Source organism: Alosa alosa, chromosome 24, assembly GCF_017589495.1.
Source record: "Alosa alosa isolate M-15738 ecotype Scorff River chromosome 24, AALO_Geno_1.1, whole genome shotgun sequence".
Classification (NCBI taxonomy): Eukaryota; Metazoa; Chordata; class Actinopteri; order Clupeiformes; family Clupeidae; genus Alosa; species Alosa alosa.
In genome coordinates this window covers 21,359,492-21,369,938 of record NC_063212.1, presented here as the reverse complement: position 1 = coordinate 21,369,938, position 10,447 = coordinate 21,359,492, and the positions used below count along the sequence as shown (strand labels likewise).

Here is a 10,447-nt window from a genome sequence, read left to right as displayed (position 1 = left end):
AGGGAAAGGCTAAAAATAAATTGGGCGGAAGCACTCATGGTTTTTCATGAGCTGATAAACGTTGTAAACTCGGCCTGGCCAGGCTGTTTGGGGAGAGGGGGTTATGAGGAAGGGGAAATATATTCTGGTATTGACGGTGTGGCAGGTCCTAAGAGACAGTGCAAATGTGTGAATAAGACATTAGTGATACAGGCGGAGAATAATTTGAGAAGACGTTTCATTTTTCCATTTCAACACTTTTGTTTTTTTTTTCTTTCTTCGAGGTGTCTCTTTAGGCGCCTGAATAAAACATGTGTGTGGAATCTGGGGCGCCAAGGCTGACACCGTACACGTGCACCGTACCCCAACCCCTCTCAAACTCACACACAAACAAACACACTCACACACTCTCTCTCTCTCTTTTTCTCTCTCTCTCTCTCTCACACACACTCACACATACACACTCCAACCTTCACGTTTCTCCACACTTTTCTCACCCTCTGAGTCCCCAACCTCTGCACGGTGTCTGTGTCTGTGGTGTACGTGTGTGTGTGTGTCTGTTGTGAGCAGCAGCCCCTCCAGTGTCTTCTCTGCCTCCTGCATTATTCATGGGCGGCAGTCACGCCTTTTCATGTTGATCTTGTTGATGTTTATGCTTCACTTGGACATATAGCTGTGTAGCATGCAGCCTCAGCAGACGCCGATGAATTATGGAGATAAAGGGAAGAAGAGATGGTGGTGGGGCAGAAGAGAGAGAAGAGAGAGAGAGAGAGAGAGAGAGAGAGAGAGAGGAAGAACAGAACAGACCCAAAAAAGAAAAAGTGGGAGGAGAGAGAAGAGTGCAGAACTTCAGAAGAAAGAGTTGAACGAGAGAGAGAGTGTGAAAGAGACAGGGTGTTGGAGATAGAGTGAAAGAGACAGAGGAAAAGAAAGTTTTACTAGGGGAGAGAATAGGGGAAGAAAGAGTGTTGTACAGAAAGAGGGAAAGAGAAAGAAAGGAGAGAGAGAAAAAGAGGAAAACATGAGCTCTTTTGCTGAGCTCGGCGCCTCCCCACTCCATGAGCTGTGAGAGTGGTTCTCTCTCTCTCTCTCTCTCTTTCACACTCAGAGCTGGCTTCTGTCTGTGTCATCTCCTTCCCCCTGTGTCCCCACATTGCCCTCCCTCACTGCAACCCTGACACACACACACACCACCGCCCCCACCTCGCCTCCATCTGCCAGACGTGCTTTTGCGTTAGCGAGGAGCGTCATCGGAGGTGACGCATCACAGCGCTCTCTATTTGTCTGCCTCCGCACGCAACTCCCCAATGCACACACACACACACACCCCACAACACCACACACACCGTCTATGCCAAAGTTGAGAAGCAGCAGCCGTAGAGCACCATCCTCAGCATTTTTTAAGTCCCCCTCCGCCTCTGCTCCTTTCCTCTTTTGCACTCTCAACAGGTTTCCTTAGCAGACTCCAGTCTTGCCAGAAATTAATTAACACATTCGCGCTAGCCATTTAATATGGGAGGCAAGCTCGCCGTGTGCTGTGTCTTATCAAAGCCACAGGGCCTGTCTGTTCTCTGCCATTTAAACAGGCTAAAAAAACAAATTGTACATACTCTAAAATGGAGGCTGTGGAGGAGATTGTAGATGATGATTCATCTCAGATTTGTGAAGGCCTGCAGCCTCAAGCTGCCAGCCCTGTACAGGAGAGTGTTATGGCGGAGGAGATTTATGTCGGCTTGTGAGTGGGAAGACAGAAAGCCAGGATTGTCTATGCAGCATGGATTTGATGCAGTTTGCTAAAAGAAATCTTGAGAAGATTCTCTTGTCATCCCCAACAAGGCCGTCTCTCATCAAGACCATTTCATGTCAAAATTCATATTTTAGGTGTATCAAACACTCCTGATACATTGTGCTATGCTGTGACTCAGAGGGTGATGCCAATGATAGTCCACCAATAAAACTGTTCACCAACTTCAACCTTACTCCAACTGTTTCAACCTTACTCTGTATTACTTGTAGCTGAAGTTGACTGATATTTATCAGGTGCTTTTATCCAACGCGACACGGACTCTTAACGGCGGGCATCGAACCCGGGTCAACCGATGGTCAGTCTGTGATGTTGCCGCTGCTCCATCACGCCTGCATCACTGGTAGCGTCACATAGACCTCTGAAGTTCGCCTACAAAAAAGAACCGAAACGGCCATCTTTGCCCATATAAGGAGATCCGGGTGTTAAGTAAGGGATAATGGACTCCATGGTGGTCTGTTCACGGAAGTTAATGCACGGTCGAGGTTGTAAAACGGCCCCGACGCGAAGCGCATTAATTAACTCGTAAGTGCATTAATTTCTGTGAACAGACCACCGTGGAGTCCATTATCCCGCTTATTCCACTGTTGCCACTTGCGTTGTGTTCATTTCCTGTTACAATTTAAACGTTTTAATCGCTAAAACTGTCTTGTTTGTAGAACTAATTTCTTCCGACACATATCAACCAATTTCTCAACTTGCAGGACAAACTGCCGTTACTAGTTCTAAATGGATGGTTGCTACGGCCAAAGGCCAGTCGTTAGTTCTATCTCTCCTGTTGTCAAGCGGGCGTATCCCAAGATTCTGATGAACTTTAGCTTTGAAACATCGCTATTTTACTTAGCCTGCTGTCATCCATCTAGCTAAAAGCCACCTCCGTCATATGCTACAATGTTGCCATGTTCTGAACGTCTGCATTTTACAGCTCTGATGCAACGTGACGGTTCATTTAAACTTCACAACGAGTTCGGCGAATTAATATACAAGCGTGATACGGCCAACAAAATGGATCTACTTCATAGGTGTGCAAATAACATGCGGTTAATGGTGGTTCTAAATGACGCAGGACAATGGGAAATTCAACCAAGCAGTGGAATAATTGAAGCTAACTACCTATGGCAAGTTGCATTGCAAGTTAGCTCTGGGGTAGCAAAAATCAAAGTGTGCCGTCTACATTTACCGGAGATCACAGTATCCACTCAAAGGCAGAGGACAAAAGTGTCTTCAGGAAAACGTCTGCATTTCAGACTTTTTCGTCCCCGCGAGAGTTTAACAAGTGCGATAATTAAAAATCCCCATGTTATTTTCCCATTGGAAAAGATACCAGATCTCAAAGATTTTTTGTAGGCGAACTTCAGAGGTCTATTACTTGGACATGGTCTTAGAGGCATGTGTGTGGGCTCAGTTTTAACCATGGGTATCTTCCCCATGGTCTTAGAGGCATGTGTGTGGGCTCAGTTTTAACCATGGGTATCTTCCTCATAGCTTTCCCTCATGCCCTGCCTGCCGTCAACCCCCAGTCCCACTGATCAAAGTGCGATGGGCATGGTCAATATTTAAAATCTGTTTGCACTTTAAAATGAACCCACCTCCTCACAACACAAGCCTTCACAGTGAGTAAATTCAGCAGTGTTTCTTTCTTTTTAATCTTCAAAAACAAGTAAACAAATGAGAGATACTATAGAGAGAGAAATATATATATTTATAGAGATATGTATATAGATAGAAAGATATATATTAGAGAGAGAGAGAGAGAGAGAGAGAGATGCCTAATTAATATGTTGACTAGTCTGTTCAGGGTTCCTGTGAGGGTAATGGCTAGTGACAGGGAGCGCGGCAGGGAAACTGGATGCCATGTTCCTGCTGCTGTGACAAGCCATTATAGGTCAGGCCTGCACGGGCAGACCAGAGCACACTGGAGCCCGCCAGAGCCGGAGGGGAGAAGTCAGAGCAGGGCCGCAACTCAATGTGGCATTGCACGTCCCGCTGCTGAATCTTTCACAAATGGCAGAGCTGAAATCTTCATGAGGCGTGCGTCAAAAAAAAAAAAACTATGCACGAATACACTGCCCACGTTGAAGAAGTTTGCAAAAAGTTCCCTTTCAGCCAGCACATCTCTGCCTCTCCCTCTCTCTCCATCTCACTTTTTTCCTCTCTCTATCTCTCTCTCTCTCTCTCATCCTCTCTCTTTAAAAACAGAACAGATGACTCTACCTCCTTCCAGGCCCTCTGAATCTTACACGAGCTGGGTTGTAATGGCATGCAGTTGCTAAATGTATTTCGCTGGCAGCGACTCCGACTGTCCCGCCTGAATAGTGCCATGAGGTAACAACACCGGAGCATAGTGCGCTCTCCGTTCTCAGCCAATGTGCAAGCCACCAGCGAGCAGCAGAGCCTGATGTCCCTGCAACAGGGACTGCAGAGCAGACATTATGCAGCCTATGTGCATGAACCTGAATGGAATGTAGCATCCATCTTTTAACGTGGTGCTCATTAGCTATGGTGATTTTGGCTTGTCTTGAGCTGTTGTGACAGCTGTCGTTTCCAGTGCGTTTGTTTCGACACTGCAGTCCTGCGAAAATAATCCTAAAATGAGAACATACACATTTAATATAAAATGACAACAGAGAGTGAGAAGGACAGGGGGGTGGGGGTGTAGAGAAGAAGAAGTGTTTTGTTGACTGGAGAACAAGTGCAAAGTTTGACAGGCGGATTAAAGAAGAAAAAAAAGAGGGTGAGAGATGGAGGGAGTGTGCTGGAGAGATGAAGAGAAAAAGAGAGAGAGAGAGGAGAGAGAGGGAAAGAGAGAGGGAAAAAGAGAGAGAGAGAGAGGGAAGAGAGAGAGAGAGGGAAAAAGAGAGAGAGAGAGGTAAAGAGAGAGGGAAAGAGAGAGAGAGAGAGAGGGAAGAGAGAGAGAGAGAGGAAAAGAGAGAGAGGGAAAGAGAGAGAGAGAGAGAAAGAGAGAGAGAGAGAGAGGGAAAGAGAGAGAGAGGAGAGAGAGAGAGGGAAAAGAGAGAGAGAGAGGTAAAGAGAGAGGGAAAGAGAGAGAGGAGAGAGGAAAAGAGAGAGAGAGAGAGAAAGAGAGAGGGAAAGAGAGAGAGAGAGAGAGGGAAAAAGAGAGAGAGAGAGGTAAAGAGAGAGGGAAAGAGAGAGAGAGAGGGAAAGAGAGAGAGATAAAACAGAGCGCAGAAAGGGCAGATGAGGGATGAACATGCTGGCGAGGTGGCACAGCAGCCGAGGAAGACAGTGATGAAGTAGAGAGAGAGGGAGGAGGGAGGAAGAGGGGAGAAATAATGGATGAGGACAATACAAGTGCATTAGAGCAGCAGGACTGCGTGGTGTGTGTGTGTGTGTGTGCGTGTGCGGTGCGTGTGTGTGTGTGCGCGCATGTGGGGACATCTGTGAAAGGAAAGCAGAGGACTATGCAAGGTCCTACCAGGTTAGTGCAGATTGACCAAAACCTGGTGTGACCGCATTCCTTTTCTCTGTCTCACTGTACTCCCTCTTTTTTTCTCTCTCAAATCCAATTGTGCTTTATTAGCATGGCAAATCATACACTGTATTGCCAAACCAGTCACAGCAACAGTAGAACTCAAATAAAATAAAAAGGAAACAGAAAAAACAGGAAGAAGAAAAAAAATCATACATAGAAGAGAAAACACGTGTCAGTTGTACATGGGCAGTATATGGCCACAATATAGGGCTACATTTCCATGTACAATCATTGTAAACACCCTTTTTATCACTCGCTTTCTCTGAGGCTGACAGTTGAGATGACTGCATATTTGAGGAAACCACATTATTTTCACTATTTTAATGGCCATTATTGTGTGTGGACATATTTGGATAAAACAAAAGAGAATGTCTGCACACCCGAGCACTATCAAACTTTAATTAAAAAAACGGCAACTCTTCGACCCGGCAGGGTGTTCTTGCAGGCATTAAAGACTCTGCCTGGTCGAAGCGTTGCCGTTTTTTAATTAAAGTTTGCGAACTACGCCGGTGTGCGATCATTCTCTTTTTTTTTGCCTTTGTTTACTTTGTCCTGTACCTGGCCTAAAGATAAGTGGGATGGTCACGCAGCCACTCTACTCTAATATGGACATATTTAAGCTGTGTCTGTCAGTGAAGCCTTTGAAATTATATGCAGCCTCTCTGCTGAATGCCTTAACTGTGGAGTATATCAGGCGATTGAGCACAGAAGATAAGGTCTGTGCCCTGTCCAATAACATTACTCATTATCATGTCAAATGAAGGCGGCTGGTTGACAACGGCAACTTGTTGGCAGCATCACAGAGGGCCGACTCTCCAGCTCATGGAAACGCTCTAGTCGTCTGATGCTGTCTAGCTCTCTCCCACCGTGGTCAAAACTGGCCTCCAGCTCAGCTCACCGAAAAACTGGCCTAGTCGCCTTCTGATGCTGTCTAGCTCTCTCCCACCGTGGTCAAAACTGGCCTAGTCGTTTTCTGATGCTGTCTAGCTCACCGTGGTCAAAACTGGCCTGGTCGTCTTCTGATGCTGTCTAGCTCTCTCCCACCGTGGTCAAAACTGGCCTAGTCGTTTTCTGATGCTGTCTAGCTCACCGTGGTCAAAACCGGCCTGGTCGTCTTCTGATGCTGTCTAGCTCTCTCCCACCGTGGTCAAAACTGGCCTAGTCGTCTTCTGATGCTGTCTAGCTCTCTCCCATCATGGTCAAAACTGGCCTAGTCGTTTTCTGATGCTGTCTAGCTCACCGTGGTCAAAACTGGCCTAGTCGTTTTCTGATGCTGTCTAGCTCACCATGGTCAAAACTGGCCTGGTCGTCTTCTGATACTGTCTAGCTCTCTCCCATCATGGTCAAAACTGGCCTGGTCGTCTTCTGATACTGTCTAGCTCCCTCCCACCGTGGTCAAAACTGGCCTAGTCGTTTTCTGATGCTGTTTAGCTCTCTCCCACCATGGTCAAGACTTGTCTTCTGCTGACAATGTCTAGCTTTCTACCATGGTCCAAACTTGTCTAGTCTTCTGCTGACACTATCTAGCTCTTTCTCTCAGAACTCCCCTGGACTCTTTCAACGCTCTCTTGCTCTCTCTCCCTCCGTAACGCTCTCTCAGTTCAATTTAATACATTTTATATGCATGATCGTTTAAACATAAAAAAAAAGCGTTGCCAAAGCATAAAACATGGAAATATAGAAACACACTGAAATATTGATAGTACAGAAACATAAAACGTGATAAGATAGGCATACACACACACTACACACACAGCCTATCTCTCTCCTTCCCTCTCTCTCTCTTCTTTCCACCCTCTCTCACCTTTCTGTGGTGAGGAGAGTGCTGGTTATGCCGGACCTCATCTGTGCAGATATAAAGTACCTGTCAGCCGGCATCTCCCTGCCGAATTCATATCAGAAGAAAAACAAATGGAGGAGCTGCGGGTCAGGGGGATCGTTTCTAAATTATTCATGCTCCCCATCCCTCTTCTCCAGGACTCTTACCCCCCCACCACACACACACACACACACACACACTACATCCCTCCGTAGCTGCCAGCCACTGTGGCTGCTGTCGCCCAGTTTGTACCGCGGCTCCAAAACAAGGGCATCTGTCACCATTTTAAGAAGCAGGGGAAAAGCTGAGGAATATGTGCGCTCTGCGAACTAAGTGTGTGACAGAGGAATAGCTCAAAGAGTATTGATTCACCACCTCTCCTTCCAGTTGGTTCTTTACACATTGTTCTGCAGTTATGGTTTTACCTGCCCTAGAAAGGGCTGTTGCCCACAATCCTTTGCTGCAGGGTTAGGAGGTAGAAAAAACTGTTCTCACCACTGGCCTAAACAGCTCCCAAAATATGGAGGAATTGTGTTACTCACTCAAATTATTTCCTTTAACATATTGAAAACAATATTAGTGTTCCCCCAATATTTTAAAGCCTCTTTTACTAATGAGAAGTGAAAACAATTGGAAAGGGTTTTAAAAATGTCATTTTTGCTGTGTCCATAATGTCTAGGAACCTTGTGTTAACTGAATGGCTTCTTACTGCTCTCTCTCTCTCTCTCTCTCTCTCTCTCTCTCTCTCTCTCTCACTCAGGCTGCCCTGTCATCGCTGGGCTTGGCGGACGCCTGGGACCAGGGGAAGGCCGACTTCTCCGGCCTGGGGGGGTCGAAGGGGAAGCTTCACCTGGGAGGTGTAATGCACTGGGCGTCCCTGGAGCTGGCCCCCCATTCAGGTCACAAAGAGGGGGAGGAGGAGGAGGAGGACGAGGAGGAGGATGAGGAGGTGGAGAGGCCCAAGCTCTTCTACGCAGACCACTCCTTCATCGTCATGGTGACGGACAAGCCCACAGGAGCGCTGCTCCTCATCGGCGCCGTGGACACGGCCGAAGGGCGCAGCCTGCACGACGAGCTTTAGGCACTGCCACCACTTACAGCAGCACACACCGCACACACATCACTCACTCACACTCACACACACACACACACACACACACACACACACACACACACACACACACACACTGCAGATCTGAGGAACCGCTGCAACCGTATACGAGCTTGGCCAAGAGCCTCAGTCACCGTGTGTCACTAATTCACCAGCTGCTCTCGAGCCCTGGGACTGGGCGTCCCATTCAAGCGGCCATTACTTCCAATAACATTACAGTCCCTCACAGCTCACAGATGACTGCCAGTGCCAGCACCTTCACTTGCCATCTACACCTTGGGCCGCTCGCAGGCAGACTCTTGGCACACACCAGTAGGGTCAGTATGTACAGTACGTATGCAGCAGTGGGTTGAGTTGCATGCCCACTCGAATATGGAACCACTCAATCTAAAACACACACTGCCCCATCAACTACTCAAGATGAGAACAATGTGATGGTCAACAATAGGAACACACACAGACACCGTCAAACGGTATCATTTCATTTTATTACACTGCAACCAGGGTAGGAATTTCACGACGGCCATGGCCGTGACGCCCCTTTGAGAATCAGAGGTTTACAGGCCACGGTGGCCTTGGTGCCCCCTTCTTTCAATATTCTGCTTTGCGTCCTACTAATAGCGATATATATTTAGCCTATGGCCTGTCAAAACAATCTTAGCATTCACAGCTAAATTACGTTTTTTTATAATGGAGAAAGTTAGCGCAAGAAAGAAAGTGCATCCAAATTCACCCATTCTTCTCAGTTGAACTAAGTAGCCTACTCATCACACAGACATCACAAGTAAAGAGCTTTTTCTCAGCTTTTAAACGATGTCAGCCGCTAATTGCTGTGGTGAACGGTTCACGAGAAAAGTAAATAATATCATTCAATTTAATCATAAATTCTACTGAAGGTTTTGCGTCCATCTCCCTACCCATTCATCTTGGCGGAATACTTCACTTAACCCCCTCGTTTGACAACACATGACAAACCACCATCAGAATAAACAGCAGACCTTACCGAACACAAAGGTGTAAAGCAGTCCCCTGTACAGTTAGCCGTTCCAGAGTAATCCCGCTTTTAATTTGCAGTAAATTTCAACATACATGGATGTCTCCAAATTTGGGCTTTAAGTTTTACACTGTGTTTGTTTGTTCCACATTATTTTATAACGGGCCAAATACTAAATAAATATTACAAATATCGCCTAGATATCGGTAAATCAGAGGACAGCTGACTAAGAGTTTGTGAAAGTAGCCTTAATGATCACAAAATGGTAAGCATGCATCTAGGCTATTTGACTTTCTTAAAGCTGAGCTGTGCTTAAATTGTTCAATACATGATTTTATAACAGGCCAAATATCAAATAAATGTTAAATATAGCCTAGATATCTGCAAATATTAGATGATCAGATGATTTACAGTTATATGTAATGTGTCATGTTTCATTTTTTTGTAATGTTTCATACAGTGATGCAGGTCTACTGCAGTGAATAGGCTAAATACAACTTTGATCATTTTTATAGCCTACTACTGTATAGTTAACGTTGGCCTTAGTGCCCTAACATGTGGCCTTTGTGGCCTCCACCAAATATGCCCAACTGAAGGCCAAGTGGCCTTGCCCCCAGAATGTTGAAATTCCAAGCCTGACTGCAACACAAAACAGCATGTGTGGCTCCCTCTCACACACACTCACACATACAAATACACACTCACCCACGCATAGACTCACTCAACACACACACACACACACTCGCGTCGTCACATCACATTGATGTGACTGTCCCCTGATTGGGCTGAAATCAAAGCACTGATCCCGACTCTCACCCCCAATTCTATCAAAAAATACTCCGCCAAGCTGTCAAATCATGGGTACCCTATCCTACAGTGCAGGGGAGAGCTGGCAAGGCCATGCCTGCTCCTGATTAACTCTTCTGGGCTATGGGCAGTGTCGTTGTCCCCCTACCCTCCCCAAACCCCCTGGGGAATAGATGGCTCATCCACATAGTTATTGATGGGCAGGCTTAATGCTAATGGCACTAATGACTCGGAACCCCTGTCAACAACCCAGACGGACGGCAAACCTTTTAATCCTTTAACGCCACAACAGATCGATACGGAGCCCCGGCCAGCCGACACACTCATACACGCACTCCCACAGGGCTGCAACCTGTCACTCCTGAACGATGTGCTTTTTTCCCCTTCTTTATTTCCACATTGTTAATATCCTTAAAATGGTGCTATTTAAACAGGTGTTT

The 10,447-nt window shown here is 46.4% G+C and overlaps 1 protein-coding gene across 1 annotated transcript in view; it reads left to right on the top strand.

The window, feature by feature from the left end:
• serpinh2 (serine (or cysteine) peptidase inhibitor, clade H, member 2) overlaps positions 1-8,206 on the top strand; it is a 25,628-nt gene extending 17,422 nt beyond the window's left edge. Inside the window, exon 5 of the mRNA XM_048236432.1 lies at positions 7,856-8,206. Coding sequence (XP_048092389.1) covers positions 7,856-8,176 — 321 coding nt within the window. The 3' untranslated portion in view covers positions 8,177-8,206. The remainder of the gene's footprint in view (positions 1-7,855) is intronic.
• The last annotated feature ends 2,241 nt before the right edge of the window (positions 8,207-10,447 follow it).